An 18,656-nucleotide genomic window follows, 5' to 3' on the forward strand; every position below is an offset into this window, starting at 1 on the left:
TTAGCACACAGTACTTATAAGGCCAGTGGGTTTACATCAATGTCAATTCCCTGATTGTGATATTATACTATAATTATGAAAAAAGTCATCACTAGGAAAAACTGAACAAAGGGTATATGGGATTACTCTGTACTATTTCCAACAATTCTATGCAACTCTACAACTGTCTTTAAACTTTTTTAAAACAAATTAACTGGAAAAGTGTTTTCTTACAAAGGCTGTCTGGGCAGAGGGGTCAGGGGACAGTTCCATCTAATTTGGAAAAGGTAGGTCTGAAGGGACAGTTCTCATAGTGGTTTAAAGTTTCAGTTGTTGAAGTGAACATAAGGGTCAAGAATGGTAGGATTTTGTTTTAATGGTATCTAAAATAAAGGTATATAAGAGAGAAATTGCAGTGGGGTGAGAAATAGGAAAACAGAGGAAGTCAGGAAGGTGGATGAATACCAGATACAGTTGTCCCTATAGGCAGGTCCCAAATCCTTCAAATACTGTATTTTCTATCTATATTTGGAAAAAAAATTTGCATTTAAGTAGACTCATGCAAACTTGTTCAAGAGCCAACTGTAGTTCATTTGCATCTGTCCAAGATGCCCTCCTAACTGGTAGTCCTAAGCATAGAAAGGAAAAAAGACAACTGGGTGCTTGAAATTATTAGACCTAATAATGCCTATGTGTCTCCTTAAAGGTACCAAAACTCAGGCACCAAATTTATTCTTATGAATTTTAACTTCCTATCTTCTGAGAGAACAAGGATATTTTTCTACTTTCTCTAAGACAGATAGATATTCTAATCATTTTTTTTCACAGTTGACAATCTTTGACTTAAATCCAATATTTCCTTAAGCTATTACAGTAAAATAAATTAATAATCCTTAAATTTCATTTTACAACAAACACTTCTTCAAATAATTTGTAGGATATCTCCAGCATTATTCTTTTGTACACTCATTTTTTTCTGGTGAGTATTCTACTAGTTTTGTTTTTAGGTGACCAATAACAATTATTTTATTTTAAGAACATTGGATTTTACTTGAAAAAAAATTTTTTTTTTATTTTTTCGAAATGGAGTTTTGCTCTTGTTGCCCCAGCTGGAGTGCAATGGCACCATCTCGGCTCACTGCAACCTCCGCCTTCTGGGTTCAAGCTATTCCCCTGCCTCAGCCTCCCAAGTAGAGTAGCTGGGATTACAGGCACCCGCCACCATGCCTAGCTAATTTTGTATTTTTAGTAGAGACGGGGTTTCTCCATGTTGGTCAGGCTAGTCTCAAACTCCTGACATCAGATGATCGCCCGCCTCGGCCTCCCAAAGTGCTGGGATTACAGGCGTGAGTCACTGCGCCCGGCCTGAAAATGTTTTTACCAAGTGCATCCATTTCCTTTTACTAAGAAGATAGTCTGTTGTCTTTGAAGTCTAATGAAATCGTTTTCAAACTTTCATCTTCATTACTCACTGAAATTATTGGAGCAATTGGATAGAGTGGCCATGTAGCACTCTATTCTTATTAGGTATGTGAACGGACTTTGCCAACTTTGGTAACCTTGTTATCATGTAGTTTGGTGTCCACTGAAACTTACATAGTAGCACACTAAATTAATGTTCTTCGCTGCCTTTGACAAAGACTAAGTTCATTCCCATGAACTTTAAAGATAGATAAATTCATTTATAGTTTATATATTATATATCTTTTCAATTCATCAAAATATTTGTACCTGGGATTGTTTATTCTTGCCTATCTCTGATTTGTGATGCTAGATTTTAACCATCCAGATCCTGGCTCCATTTCCAACATATCGGCTGCCACAGGGATTGCCAATCAACTGCAGTGCACCCCTCAGATTGCCACACTATATTTTCTCATAATACTTGAAGTATTCTTTGTAAAAGTGGTTCCATTATTTGTCTAAGGATTCAAGTTGATCGATATTTATTAATTTGTAGATTATACCTTACTTGCTTTAAGCAGATAATTTTGCCTACTATAAATCAGTATAAAACATCTGTATTTTTTTTAAACTTTTATTTAAGTTCAGCAGTACATGTGCGGGATTGTTATATAGGTGGCCTTGCGTCACAGAGGTTTATTTTACAGATTACTTCATCATCCAGGTAGTAAGCCTAGTACCCAATAGTTATTTTTTTTATCTTCTTCCTCCTCCCACCCTCCATCCTCAAGCAGACACCAGTGTCTGTTGTTTTGTGTCCATGAGTTCTCATCATTTAGCTCCAACTTAGAAGTAAGAACATGCAGTATTTGGTTTTCTGTTTCTGTGTTAGTTTACTAAGGATAATGGCCTCGTGTATCCATGTTGCTGCAAGGGACATGATCTCATTCTTTCTTTAGGCCTCGTAGTATTCTATGGTGTATAAGTACCACATTTTCTTTATCCAGTCTGCACTGATATGCATTTAGGTTGATTCCATGTCTTGGCTATTGTGAATAGTGCTGCAATGAACATTTGCATGCATGTGTCTTTATGGTAGAATGATTTATATTCCTCTGGGTAAATACCCAGTGATGGGATTGCTGGGTTGAATGGTAGTTCCATTTTTAGCCCCTTGAGGAATCGCCACACTGTTTTCCACAATGGTTGAACTAATTTATACTCCCACTAACAGTATATAAACATTCTCTTTTCTTTGCAACCTTTGCCAGCATATGTTATTTTTTGACTTTTTGGTAATAGCCATCCTGACTGATGTGAGATGGTATCTCATTGTGGTTTTGATTTGCATTTCTCTAATGATCACTGATATTGAGCTTTTTTCCATATGCTTGTTGGCCACATGTGTGTCATCTTTTCAAGTGTCTGTTCACCTCCTTTGCCCAGTTTTTAATAGGGTTGATTTTCTTCTTATAAATTAAAACATCTGTATCTTCTACAGAATTTGTAGTATCATGTTATTTTTTCCACACATTTTAACGCTTTTTTATTTTAATAAAGGCCTTCCTACCTTCCTACTTTCTTTAGTTTGAACTGCACAATTGGGTTTTGTCTAGTAAACTTCTTATGATTTCACCAGTACGCACTCCTTTCTCCCACTACAGTTCATGTTCCTGAGGAGCAAAGGGTGTGTCTTGATTTAGAGCAGCTCCTTTGCAAGACCTTCATATGGATTTCATGTGACTGACATTTTCCCTATTTGGTCAATAATGAACTATACTCATCCTACTGCCTATATATTTCCTGTTTTTTTATAAATTGTTTAAGGAAATACCCAAACTCTCTCAAACCACAAGTAAGATCAGTGCTCTTTACTTTGAGAAGGGACACTCCTACCAGGAGCTGTTGTTCACTGGTGTCTAATTAAGAGGTTCCCAAAGAATTATTGTCCTAATATCTACATAGCACTTTATATTATCTCACGGTAGCATCACAACAATTCTCAGAGGTAGATTTTCTTTTTTACTATGAGAAAATTACACTTAGCTTTCCTAGCCCAAATGTGTTGGGTATGGAAAAGCTAGGACATGAATCCAAGTGTTCTTATTCTCAGGTAGTGTTCATTTTAGCAGGCCACATCTGTCTCCATGGGGAAGCTGCTATGGAATCAAGTGCAAAGCCAAAGCTGTTTTTTGCCCCTCTGCTCCCAGGAATTATGGCACAGTGGTGTGGGATAAAAGCCATCAACATTGAAGTATCTACCTATAATTTCTTGGAAACTAACTTTCTATCCATGGGCTGAAGAGTCACACCTCACAGATAAAATTGGGCACCTCTGATTATTGCCATGTGCTTCAGAGCCCATGGAGATCAGGGTCATGACAGAGTAGTGCAGAATAAGCATGGCTTAAGCCCTGGAGAAACCTGTCTTTAGTCATTGCTAATTCACGTAGTTGTATCAGTCCAAAGTCTGGAGCACGAAACTGTAAATGCCTTGAGGGTTACAGGCATATTCTCATCTACTTAAGAGCCTATGGTCTAACATAGTGCCTGAGACACAATAACAGTATTTGCTGAAAAAAACTATTTTGGCACAAAATATAATTGAATTCAGTCTTTACTTTAAACTTCTAGAATGTCATATAAATTATATGGACCTTAAAAAGACACCAGAAAGTCTCTTCCTAAATATTTCGATATTTGGATTAAAAAAGATTTCTAATAAATTCACAAAATTCAGAGGTACTGCCCTTTAACTCAGAAAGGTCTATGTCAATTCATACCAGATTGGATCTAAGTGCTACTAGTTATGTAAGACTGGGTGAAAGAATATTCTCAGGTTTACACAAGGGTTATTAAGAGATTTAAAAATAAAAATCAAAGGTAATAATAATGTATATTTCAAAATTGCTAAAAGAATGCATTTTTAACATTCTCACCACATTAACAAATGGTAATTTGTAAAGTGATGGATATGTTATGTATCAATTAAAAATAAATACATTTAATAATAGCATTATGTCACAGTCACTTGCAAACCACATGAAGCTCAAAGTTTATGAAGTGTTGCAATAGCCTCATTGAAATTATTTCCCAAATATTAACACTAAGATAGCAAAGAAAATATCAACCCTGCCACTCAGACTTAAACCTTCTAGGCTGCCTGATTCAAGCAGTAGCAGACGAGGTGTTTTTATGTCGGCCCTCACACTGACTCTGTCTTCCAAATGCCATCAAATGACTTTTGCTAATTCTTTCTCAGAAAATGTGCAAAAAGGATTTCCATAGAGGTCTTTGGAGATTTCCTGTGTCCTCATGTGTGTAATAGGTTGGGTCAATTAATAATGAAGGAAAAAGGAAGAATGGGGATTTTGTTTTATGTATTTTTCTCCTTCTGGGCATCAAAAGAGGGAAAAAAGGAAAAGGGAAAATTATACTATACAGATGATGTCAGTGTTAAATTAAGATCACATGTTTGGCTGTGGCAGCTGTAATCTTTTGATTATTGAAGAGATTGTTGGTAATGAAATACATTTGTAAGAAATGTTTTTGGTGTAAACTGTATACATGTACAAACTATGAGCTATGCATCTAATAAAATGATAGATTTAGAAATTGCCTCACACCTGAATTCATGCTTTTCAAATAGCTATTTATAGAAAGAAAAGTGATATTTAAGCTATCATAGTAGAATATTATAATCTGCCTTATATTACCTTAGATAATAGTCCCATATTTTAAAATAATGTTGTAAAAACCATTCAATTATTTATTCACACCTAAGTCATATAAATCGAAAGATTTGGGGACGTGTCCAAGAAAATAATTATTTTTTACAAAAGTAAGACCTCACTGTCATGGCTTAGAGAGATTGCCACAAAACAAGTTATACTATAGATAAAAATAAACCAAACCGATATGAATTTTTAACCAACAAAAAATTTTATAGAGACATTAAAAACAACTATTAATTTTAATCTTTTCTGTTATGAAATGAAACATCAGTGTATCTGGCTGTGCTATACGTTCAATATGTATTTCTCTTTCCTGATAGGTCCTTGACACTTACTGTAAAATCTCTACAGACCTGAATGATGATCTCAGCCTGGGGAGAGCCTATGAAGCCATCGCCAAGGTCCTGCAGAGGTAGGTTAGTGCATCCTCGTCTTGCTGTCACTGTGAATTCACTCAACTGTGAAAGGCTTAAATTGTTTGAGGTCTGTCGCTTTCCATTATGGCCTGCTTAAATTTTAAGCAGTGCCCTTCTTAAGTGACCCTTTCATCGTAAGTTATTTTAAACCATTTTGGTATTTTAAAATACGCATCTAAACTCTCCTTTGTCTATGCCTCCTTTGTATTATTTTCTTTTTGGTCTTCTGTAAGTTTAGTGATGACCTTGACTAAAAGAGAAAAAAATCGGGTCACATCTCACGAGTTAAGAAAGCAGAGAGCACAGAAACATGCAGTACGCTTCAGTGGCTGAGGCTCACCATAACCTTTCCAGATCTCTTCTTTGAGGAAAGTTTCCATTTATGCTTCAGTCATGCTTTTTCCATTAAGACATCTCTCCTTGGAGCACATCTGGATAAACAATTGCTTGTAAAACCAATATTCTCAATATTTCATTTAAAACAGAAAATTTTAGATATATAAACAACTTCCGATACCTATTCTTCCATGGAAGACAGATTATTTACCCTTCCCTCATTGTACTGTAGTCGTTGTCCATTTGATTGTTACATAGTAGCATTATGACTTAAGAAAGAAAAACAATAAGAAAAGTTATCAAAGTTAAGGCCTTGGTTTTAACTATGTTATCTTATATCCAAGATACAGCTTTTTAATAGTAATGGTGATAGCAGTAATTGTAGTAATAGATACAGATTGTGCTAATTCTAATTTCTTCCAATTTGTATTTCAGTTGTAAACACATACAAGGTGGTGCTTTAAAAGTAAAATTGTTATTTGAAAGGCATTTGAAACATTAAAAAGTACCTAGTGAGGTAAAATTGGAATCATTATATAAGTACTATATAATATAGTTTAAAATATCAGTACCAGTGAAATTAAAGATAGCCTACAAAATAAATAAAATGCAGTCATCACTGGATAAATGGTTTAAGAACACAGACATATTTAGAAGGGGAGGCCGGGTGCGGTGGCTCACCCCTGTAATCCCAGCACTTTGGGAGGCTGAGATGGGTGGATCACCTGAGGTCAGGGGTTCGAGACCAGCCTGACCAACATGGTGAAATCCCATCTCTACTCACGAGGTCAAAAGACAGAGACCATTCTGGCCAATACGGTGAAACCCTGTCTCTACTAAAGATACAAAAATAATTAGGTAGGCATGGTGGCATGTGCCTGTAGTCCCAGCTACTTGAGAGGCTGAGGCAGGAGAATTGCTTGAACCTGGGAGGCAGAGGTTGCAGTGGGCCAAGATCACACCACTGTACTCCAGCCTGGCGACAGAGCAAGACTCCAACTCCATTAGCTGTGAGTGGTGGTGGGCTCCTATAAATCCAGCTACTCAGGAGGCTGAGGCAGGAGAATTGCTTGAACCCGGGAGGTGTAGGTTGCAGTGAGCTGAGATTGCATCATTGAACCCTAGCCTGGACAAAAAAGAGCAAAACTCAATAAAACTCCATCTCAAAAAAAAAAAAAAAGAAAGAAAGAAAAGAAGGAGAGGATGGGTGTTTACCCAAGAAAGACAGGGCTAGTTATAGGTATGGCAAGCAGCCTGTGAGTGTTGCGGAAACTAGTCCATGGAAGATCAGCTCAGCAATTTTTTAAAACCCAGAAGATGGAGATGGTTGAATACAAAGAATCGACTGACAAGAATTCAATTTATGTCTATTTAGAACAAATCAACTCTGTTGGTTGTGGCTTTTTATTATGAAATTACTTGACTGGGCTGTTATCATCACCCAAAAATCAGCAGAAAAGGATTGGATTCTTTGCTTTGCTTTGTAGTTGCAAATAATGTGTCCCCTAACATGTTTATAAAATAATTTTTACAAAATGACATTTCTATTGTGTTCCAGCATAACTAGAGAGCTAAGCTGGGTGTAGTGGTGGGTGCTTGTAATCCCAGTTATTTAGGAGGCTGAGATGGGAAGATCCCTGGACCCCAGGGGTTTGAGTCCAACCTGGGCAATATAGCAAGACTTCATCTCAAAAATAAATAAATTAATTAATAAAGAGATAAAATTTCAGGGGAAAATATTTTTTATAAACAAGTACTAAGCACTTACTATGTCACGGGACAGATACTGAAATGTCCCTTTGGTAACTAATGGTCTTTGTAATTATTTTTGAAACTTCCAGAGACATGAGGCTGTCTTCAGATAATTCTCACTTGTTAGCCTTGCGTCTTATCTGGAATGTTTTAGCCTCCATCCCAGGATTTGAATTTCTGGTCGATACAGTCAAAACTAGGTGAAAAGTCGATCAATTAGCTGGTGAATTTTGGCACTAAGAGGCAATCTGATTTTTAGTTTGCCTACTTAAGTATTATTTGGGCTTGGAAGTGGGACAGAATACCACTGTATTTGATATATCATGAAGTTGAGTTTGTTTGGGGTAGGACTGGGGACCATTCTGTTCCAACACTCTCAGCAACCTACCAGTGTCCTTAGGGCAAACATTTAAAGGAGCAAGAAGATTTATCCCCATTTTACTTTTATACCAAGTAAACTAATTCCCTTTATAAGAATTCCTGGCTAGGCACAATGGCTCACACCTGTAATCCCAGCAGTTTGGGAGGCCAAAGTGGGAGGATCATTTGAGCCAGGAACTTAAGACCAGTCCGCGCCACATAGCGAGAACCCATCTCTATTTTTTTGTAATTAATTTAAAAAAAGAATTCTCCTCTACTAAAGTACAGCAAAGCTACCAGTGATTTCATGGTAGACGTGTCTTAATTTTATAATATTATACAATGCACAAGACAGTGCAGGGAATGCTTCTTCCGAGGCTATAGTGAAAAAGTGTCCCAAGGCCACAGCCAGCTTTCCAATCCAAATCTGTAAATTTGCAGCATTGGTGGTGGTTGTAGAGGAACACTCAGGGGAATGCAAGCCTCTGCATATTATTTCAACATCTGTGCAAATAATTCAAAGGGTGATCTACTAACAGGCAGATGTTTCCAAACCTAAAATTCTGTAAGATAGACAATGTCACCCTGAATAGCTGCAGAGCATTATTAAGTCATGTCCAGTCATAGTATAAATGCTTTGATGTAAATTCTGTGATCATTTTTAGGACATTTTGCTTGATATCCTTCAGTAAACATGCATGTGCACACATACACATGTGCACACACCCACACACATAGACACAAACACAGACACACACATGTACCAGCCCTTTCAGAGTCCTAAATTGTCCTTCTCAGGTTAGTAGCAACATACAAGAAATAGACTACAGCCCAAATAGAGGAAATTATGGTGGTGGCAGCTGAGAAATAAATCAAGTTGCATATGAAGCTTAGCATCACCTCTAAATCTCTTTTTCCTAACCTGTGCAATTGCACAAGTTTCACTAATGGTAGCCCTATCTCTATAAACATATTTCATATCTTTAAAGGAAATGGAAGAGGATAGCCATGTCTAGGATAAGTGTATGTCTAAGGCCATCAGCTGAGTGTGCATGAAAGGTGAATAAGATCTAAGGCTGGAAGCTTCTAACATGCTTATAAGAATTTATACTAAGCCCTCAATTGAAAAACACACCACAATCCCTCAAGACTGAGGATTTGGTAATACAGAGTTGCCTATCTGGCGACATTATTAGTAGATACAGACTTGGTGTTAGAGTTATTGAGGAAGGTGTTAATAAGTGAACAAGTTTTGTTATTTTTGCCATTGATCTGAATAATATTAATTGAGTAAGAATTTAAGCAGCATAGCAGAAAATAAGCATTTATAATGCTATTCTTCCCCTACTTGGAATAATAGTGAAGAAAATAGTTGATACTCTAAAATGCTAACAATTGCCTTGTGAAACTAAAAAGCTAGAATTACGGTCCATAAAACAAAGAGAAAGTGAGTTGAGAAATTACAGGTTAAATATTCTTGTTATACAGATAGTTTGAGTAAATACAGAGAGAGAAAACCCCTCAATTTTCTTTATGGCATTTCTTTTTTTGCCTCATTTACTGAAGTAGCTCATTTGTAGAAATGCCACAACTTTCCAAAATACTCAGACTACTTAAAAGAATACAGGAAAAAAATCACAAAAATATGTTTAAGACACATTGGTTACAACTAGCCCATCTCTGGGTTTATTCCATACCATCGTAAATTTTCTTGCAAACTCAAGTTAAATTATTTCCGAGAAAACTTTCCACAATGGGGATCTTTAAATCAATCAGTACAAAGTTTCAAGTGTGAAAATTACCTTTCTGTTATAGCTGAAAATTAATTTTTTCTTGCTTGAGAGAAATGACACGCCCTAGTAATTTTCATATATTCTTTAAAATAGAACATCCAGGCTTTGATGTGAAATTTCCTAAAAATGACCAAAAAATACATCAAAACATATCTATTAATTCATGAAATTAAGAATAGCTTTTTGCATTTTCTCCTGTCACTGATCCCATTTGCCTTATTACTTTCATCTGTGGCCCACAAACTTGGTGGCACAATCAACAAACCCCTTAGTGGCTGTTTCATCTCTGCTCTATTTGATTTCTTCTCTCTGAGTAAATGATTAAGTTTTCATGCATTGGCTCAACCAAAATCTATGTTCACTCAACCACATCCTTTATTGATTACTTCTACTGCAAACAGTAGGCCAAGTGTGATATACATAATTGGACAGTTGTCAAGGGACGTGGGTGTTAACGGTCCTGTTTTCCCAGTTGGAAACTGGAATCACCTTGATACACAAATATTCTGCACTGTTTCATTCTCATTCTTTGGACCGAGGAGTTCTGTTCCTCCGAATATATGTTTTTAACTCTCTAAGGTCTGGTTGAATGAATTTAATGATTATACCATATAATATGCTGTTCAAGTTGCACCTGTGCACTGCATATAGAAAACTGGAATTAATATTTATCTAACATTTTAACCTTGTCCTTTAACTTATACAAATAAGCTGTAGCCTTTCTGTAAGAAAATATTCAATGTTTTCCTCTTCCATAAAAAGAATGGCTTCTAAATCTTTTGCTAACTTTTAAATTTGGAAAATCTTTAACCAACATATAATGCTAATATTTCACATGCTGCATTAACAACTTTGCTGGCTGTAGACCTATACATTTACCGAGTAAAGCAAATGACTTACAAGAATAAGACTTTTTTCTCTAGCATTATTTGTTAGAACAAGTTCCAGATAATTTTGGATGTTTTGGAGATCTGTTGCTCCTTTGGAAGTAAAATGACTTGAATTACCCAGCAATAGTTTAATTTATACTATTTTGTGTTTCTGATACCCTGAACTTAGTTTTCTGCTTGTTTCTTTGTGTATATCTTGATTTACCAATATTCAGCAGGCCAAACCTAAATCAGAATGTACTTTCTTCAAAAATATATTGGTTTTTAGAAACATGGACATAAATAAGCTTCAGTGAGTCCATCTTAGCTAAATAATTAATAATAATAATAATTTTTTCTGTGGTTTTAAAGTGATATTAAGAGAAATCATCACTTATTTCCCCATCAATTTTTCCTGAATATTATAGTCTAGGAAAGAGTATGAAAAATTAACAATTTGACAGAACATTTTTAGCCCTAGAAATCCACAAGTTCGCTCAAAATTCTAAATAATATATTTTATTTATTAATATTTTATACTCAAGGTCTCTCAATAACTTTTAGTTGTTTCGTAAAACAAATATTTAAATTCAAATAACAGTGAACCTCTCATTATATTTTACTCTATGCCTGCATTTGAAAATTTCCTCCAATAATTCATAATTTTTCTGGAGAATTGACCTATGTCTATATGTGGAAGATTAGTCATAATTTAGGTATGAAAAAGTGAGGACAGAATTATAAAAAGTAGTATTCACAGCTGTGGTAACATAAAATTCCATCCTATTTCTGATATGTAGAACATTCTTTTACCAATAAGAGGAAAAGGAATATATTTGATAGTACCTGATACTCAAGTAAACAAAAAATGTTAGCTTTTTGATTTTGCCCCCTAGAAAATAGACCCCAGGACTTTATGTGACATTTTGCAGAGCATACATTCAAATCAGAGTGTTTAATTTATCACATGATGAAAGTTTTCAGGAAGAATTGCTTAGCTAAATTGAATTTTCTTCTTGGCTTGTGGTAGACAGTGTCAAGTAGCAAGCTGTGAATGTGATAGCTGTTTATTTCATTGAGAGTTAATAACAACACTAGTGCCATTTATTGAATCCCTACAACATGCCAAGCTATACATTTACACAGTTCTTCATACCACAGCAACTCGTGGTCATTTTTAAAATGAAGAAACAAAATTTTCTTCAGTTTCATAACTTTAGTATGATCAAAGTTACTAATCTAAGAGGCTGAACTGAGATCCAAGCCCATATCTTTGTAAATTTCACCATAACACATTTTGACTTTAAAGTAATCTAACTTATCTTTACAAACATATCACTGTTTACCTGTGAAAATGAATGTTTTCCAAACCTTGAGAGGTTATGCAAGGAGATATCCCTAATCCTACGAATATTTGTTTAAAATAAACTCCTTTGAAAATACTTTATGGGGCATATAGAAATGCTACTGGTGGGGGCAGAGCCAAGATGGATTGCTAGAAGCTGGGGCTCCTATCCAAAAAAATCCATAATAAGTATGTGAATCCTTCACTGGCAACCAAGGTATCCAGGTTCTGTCATCAAAATTGACTAGAAGGCAGGCATGACCCATAGAGAAAGGGAAAAGCAGTGTGGTGTGGTGGCTCACCTGAAAGCCACATGGGAAAACGAAACTCCCTCCCACCAGCCAAGGAAGGTGAGCACAGAAATGGACAGAGGATCAAGTGGGCAAATTGACAGAAGTAGGTTTCAGAAGATGGGTAGTAAAAAACTACGATGAGCTAAAGGAGCATGTTCTAACCCAATGCAAAGAAGCTAAGAACCTTGATAAAAGGTTAGAGGAATTGCTAACTAGGATAACCAGTTTAGAGAGGAATACAAACGACCTGATGAAGCTGAAAAATGCAGCGTGAGAACTTTGTGAAGCATACACAAGTATCAATAGCAAAATTGGCCAAGCAGAAGAAAGGATATCAGAGTTTGAAGGCCACCTTACTGAAATAAGACACGCAGACAAGAATAGAGAAAAAAGAATGAAAAGGAATAAACAAAGCCTCCAAGAAATATGGGACTTCATAAAAGGACCAAACCTATGATTGATTGGAGTACCAGAGGAGATGAGGAGAATGGAAACAAGCTGGAAAACACACTTCAGGATATTATCCAGGAGAATTTTCCCAACCTAGCAAGACAGGCCAACATGCAAATTTAGGAAATACAGAGAACACCACTAAGATACTTCATGAGAAGATCAGCCCGAAGACACATAATCATCAGATTCTCCAAGGTAGAAAAGAAGGAAAAACTGTTAAGGGCAGCCAGAGAGAAAGACCAGGTTAACTACAAAGGGAAGCCCATCAGACTAACAGCAGGCCTCTCAGCAGAAACTCTACAAGCCAGAAGAGATTAGGGGGCAATAGTCAACATTCTTAAGGAAAAGAATTTTCAACCTAGAATTTCATATCCGGCCAAACTAAGCTTCATAAGTGAATGAGAAATAAAATCCTTTCCAGACAATCAAATGCTGAGGAATTTTGTTACCACCAGGCCTGCCCTGCGAGAGCTCTGAAAACAGCACCAAATATGGAAAGGAAAAACTGGTACCAGCCACTGAAAAAACACCAAAATATAAAGACCAATGAAACTATGAAGAAATTGCATTAACTAGTGTGCAAAATAACCTCATAGCATCAAGATGACCCAATCAAATTCACACATAACAATACTAATCTTAAATATAAATGGGCTAAATGCCCCAATTAAGAGACGCAGACTGGCAAATTGGATAAGAAGTCAAGACCCCATTGGTGTACTGTATTCAGGAGACCCATATTACCTTCAGAGACACACATAGGCTCAAAATAAAGGGGTGGAGAAAAGTTTACCAAGCAAAAGGAAAGCAAAAAAAAAAAAAAAAAAAAAGCAGGGGTTGCAATCCTAGTCTCTGACAAAACAGACTTTAAACCAACAAAGATCATAAAAGACAAAGAAGGGCGTTACATAATGGTAAAGGGAATAATTCAACAAAATTCAACAAGAAGAACTAATTATTCCAAATATATATGCACCCAACACAGGAGCACCCAGATTCATAAAACAAGTTCTTAGAGTCCTACAAAGAGACTTATGACTCTCACACAATAACAGTGGGAGACCATAACACCCCACTCTCAATATTAGACCCATCAACAAGACAGAAAATTAACAAGAATATTTAGGACTTGAACTCAGCTCTTGATCAAGTGGACCTAGTAGATGTCTATGGAACTCTCTACCCCAGATCAACAGAATATACATTCTTATCAGTGCCACACAGCACTTATTCTAAAATTGACCACATAATTGGAAGTAAAACACTCTTTAGCAAATGCAAAATAACTGAAATCATAGCAAACAGTTTCTCAGAGCACAGTGCAATCAAATTAGAACTCAGAATTAAGAAACCACTCTAGTTCAACTATTGTGAGAGACAGTGTGGCAATTCTCAAGGATCTAGAAATAGAAATACCATTTGACCCAGCAATCGCATTACTGGGTATATACACAAAGGATTATAAATCAATCAACTATAAAGACATATGCACACATGTTTATTGTGGCACTGTTCACAATAGCAAAGATTTGGAACCAACCTACATGCCCATTAATGGTAGACTGGATAAAGAAAATATGGCACATATACACCAAGGAATACTATGCAGCCATAAAAATGGATGAGTTCATGTCCTTTGCAGGGACATGGATGAAGCTGGAAACCATCGTTCTCAGCAAACTAACACAAGAACAGAAAACCAAACACCACATGTTCTCACTCGTAGGTGGAAGTTGAACAAGGAGAACACATGGACATAGGGAGGTGAACATAACACACTGGAGTCTGTTGGGGGAGGAGGAGGGGGGAGGAAAAGCATTAGTAGAAATACCTAATGTAGATGACAAGTTAATGGGTGCAGCAAACCACCATGGCACTTGTATACCTGTGTAACAAACTGGCACGTTCTGCACATGTACCCCAGAACTTAAAGTATTAAAAACAAACAAACAAACAAACAAACAAGAAAAGAAAAGAAACTCCCTCAAAATCACAGTTACATGGAAATTGAACAACCGGCTCCTGAATGACTACTGGATAAATAATGAAATTAGGACAGAAATCAAGAAGTTCTGGCTGGGCGCGGTGGCTCACACCTGTAATCTCAGCACTTTGGGAGGCCGAGGCGGGTAAATCACGAGGTCAAGAGATCGAGACCATCCTGGTCAACATGGTGAAACCCCGCCTCTACTAAAAATACAAAAAAAAAAAATTAGCTGGGCATGGTGGCGCATGCCTGTAATCCCAGCTACTCAGGAAGCTGAGGCAGGAGAATTGCCTGAACCCAGGAGGCAGAGGTTGCAGTAAGCCGAGATCGCGCCATTGCACTCCAGCCTGGGTATCAAGAGCGAAACTCCGTTTCAAAAAAAAAAAAAAAAGAAGAAGTTCTTTGAAACCAATGAGAACAAAGAGAGACAACATAACAGAAGCTCTAGGACACAGCTAAAGCAGTGTTAAGAAGGAAATATGTAGCATTAAACCCCAAATCAAAAAGCTAGACAGATCTCAAATTGACACCCCAACATCAGAATTAAAAGAGCTTGAGAGGCAAGAGCAAACTAATTCAAAAGCTAGCAGAAGACAAGAAATAACTAAGATAAGAGAGGAATTGAGGGAGATAGAGACACAAAAAAAGCCATCCAAAAAAATCAATGCATTCAAGAGCTGGTTTTATGAAAAAATTAACAAAATAGATAAACCACTCGCAAGACAAAGAAGAAGAGAGATAAGAATGAAATAGACACAATAAAAAATGATAAAGGGGATTTCACCACTGACCCCACAGAAATAAAAATTACCAACAGAGAATACTGTAGGCACCTCTCTGCAAATAAACTAGAAAATCCAGAAAAAATGGATAAATTTTTGGACACACATACCCTCACAAGAGTAACCCAGGAAGAAGTTGAATCTCTGAATAGACCAATAACAAGCTCTGAAATAGCAGCAGTAACTAATAGCCTACCGACCAAAAACAGCCCAGGACCAGACAAATTCACAGCTGAATTCTTCCAGATATATAAAGGTGAACTGGTACTATTCCTTCTAAAACTATTCCAAACAATTGAAAAGGAGGGATTTTTCCTAACTCATTTTATGAAGGCAGCATCATCCTGATACCAAAACCAGGAAGAGATACAACAAAAAAAAGAAAATTTCAGGCCAGCATCCCTGATAAACATCAACATGAAAATCCTCAAAAAAGTAATGGCAAATCAAATCCAGCAGCACATTAAAAAGCTACCCAGCATGATCAAGTCAGCTTCATCCGTGGACACGAGGTTGTTTCAACATATGCAAATCAATAAACCTAACCCATCACCTAAACAGAAACAATGACAAAAACTACGTGATTACCTCAATAGATGCAGAAAAGGCCTTTGATAAAATTCAACATCCTTTCATGTTAAAAAACTCTTAATAAACTAACAATTGATGGAACATATCTCAAAATAATAAGAGCTGTTTATGATAAACCCACAGCCAATATTACACTGAATGGGCAAAAGCAGGAAGCATACCCTTTGAAAACCAGTAAAAAACAAGGATGCCCTCTCTCACTACTCCTATTCAACATAGTATTGGAAGTTCTGGCCAGGGCAATCAGGCAAGAGAAAGAAATAAAGGGTATTCAAACAGGAAGACAGAAAAGGCAAGTTTTCTGTTTGCAGACGACATGATTTTATATTTAGAAAACTCCATCATCTCAGCCCAAAAACTTATTGAACTGATAAGCAACTTCAGCAAAGTCCTGGAATACACAATCAATGTGCAAAAATTACAAGCATTCCTTTATACCAAGAGTAGGCAAGCAGAGAGCCAAATCATGAGTAACTCCCATTCACAATTGCTACAAAGAGAATAAAATACCTAGGAATATAACTTACTAGGGATGTGAAGGACCTCTTCAAGGAGCACTACAAGCCAATGCTCAAAGAAATAAGAGAGAAAACAAACAAATGGAAAAGCATTCCATCCTCATGGATAGGAAGAATCAATATTGTAAAAATGGCTATACTGCTCAAATTTTTAGATTCAATGCTATTCCCATCAAATTTATAGATTCAATGATCTATAAATTATGTACAATCTATAAATTATATACAAATCTATACAATTATATACAAATCTATACAATTCAATAATCTATAAATTATAGATAATTTATAGATTCAATGCTATTCCCATCAAACTACCATTGACATTCTTCACACATTTAGAGAAAAACTATTTTAAATTTCATATGAAATCAAAGAAGACCCTGTATAGCCAAGACAATCTTAAGCAAAAAGAACAAAGCTGAAAGCATCATGCTATCTGACTTCAAACTATACTACAAAGCTACAGTAACCAAAACAGCATGGTACTGGTACCAAAACACACATATAGACCAGTGGAGCATAACAGAAAGCTGAGAAATAACACTACACATCTACAACCATCTGATCATCAACAAACCTGACAAAAACAAGCAATGGGGAAAAGATCTCCTATTCATTAAATGGTGCTGGGAAAACTGGCTAGCCCTATGCAGAAAACTGAAACTGGACCCCTTCCTCACACTTTATACAAAAATTAACTCCAGATGGATTAAAGACTTAAATGTAAAACCCAAAACCATAAAAACTCTAAAAGAAAACCTAGGCAATACCATTCGGGACATAGGCACAGTCAAGGACTTCATGACAAAAATGCCAAAAGCAATTGCAACAAAAGCCAAAATTGACAAATGCAATATAATTAAACTAAAGAGCTCCTGCACAGCAAAAGAAACTATCATCAGAGTAAACAGGCAACCTACAGAATGGGAGAAAACTTTTGCAATCTACCCTTCTTACAAAGGTCTAATATCCAGAATTTTCAAGGAACTTAAATATATTTACAAGAAACAACCCCATCAAAAAGTGGGCAAAGGATATGAACAGACACTTCTTAAGATATTTATTCAGCCAAGAAACATGAAAAAAAGCTCAAAATCACTGATTATCAGAGAAATGCAATTCAAAACCACAATGAGATACCACCTTATGCCAGTCAGAATGACGATTATTAAAAAGTCAGGAAACAATAGATTCTGGCAAGGCTATGGAGAAATAGGAACACTTTTGCACTGTTGGTGGAAGTGTAAATTAGTTCAACCATGATATATCATTTGACCCAGCAATCCCATTACCCTGATATATACCCAAAGAAATACAAATCATTCTACTATAAAGACACATGCACACATATGTTTATTGTAGTTATTAACTATTAACAATAGCAAATACATGAAACTAACCCAACTACCCATCAGTGATAGAGTGGATAAAGAAAATGTGGTACATATACATCATGGAATACTATGCAGCCATAAAAAGGAATGAGATCATGTCCTTTGTAGGGACATGGATGAAACTGGAAGCCATCATCCTCAGCAAACTAACACAGAAACAGGAAACCAAACACTACATGTTCTCATTCATAAGTGGGAGTTGAACATTAAGAACATATGGATACAGAGAGGATAACAACACACACCAGGGCCTGTTGAAGGGTAGGGGGGTGAGGGGAGAGAACTTAGAGGATGGGTCAATAGGTGCAGCCAACCACCATGGCACACTTATACCTATGTAACAAACCTGCATGTTCTACACATGTATCCCTTTTTTTTTTTGAGAAATAAGAAAAAAAAAAGAAAATACTTTCTGAACTTGCAACATTTTCTTTTAAATAGCCCCAGTTGAGAGAGGTGTGTTCAGTCTTTAGAAATAGCCAAAAGAATATGGAGTCACATTTAGAAAACCCAGAAAAAAGAAAAAAAAAAAACTATGAGTAATCTCATTTTTAGGACAAAATTCATTAAATTACTTATAAATGCTTTACATGAATAACAGTATACTATGAAGGAGTTACCTAAAGAGGAATTTCAAAAATATCACA

General features: G+C 36.2%; 1 protein-coding gene across 1 annotated transcript in view; it reads left to right on the forward strand.

Annotated features, from left to right (window-relative positions):
- Positions 1–18,656, forward strand: part of TTC29 (tetratricopeptide repeat domain 29) — a 235,395-nt gene that overhangs the window by 107,302 nt on the left and 109,437 nt on the right. Inside the window, 1 exon segment of the mRNA XM_021666727.2 lies at positions 5,438–5,529. Within this exon segment, the coding sequence (XP_021522402.2) occupies positions 5,438–5,529 (92 nt within the window).

The sequence above is a fragment of the Aotus nancymaae genome, unplaced genomic scaffold, assembly GCF_030222135.1.
Source record: "Aotus nancymaae isolate 86718 unplaced genomic scaffold, 86718_ANA_hifiasm-v0.15.2.pri h1tg000033l, whole genome shotgun sequence".
Classification (NCBI taxonomy): Eukaryota; Metazoa; Chordata; class Mammalia; order Primates; family Aotidae; genus Aotus; species Aotus nancymaae.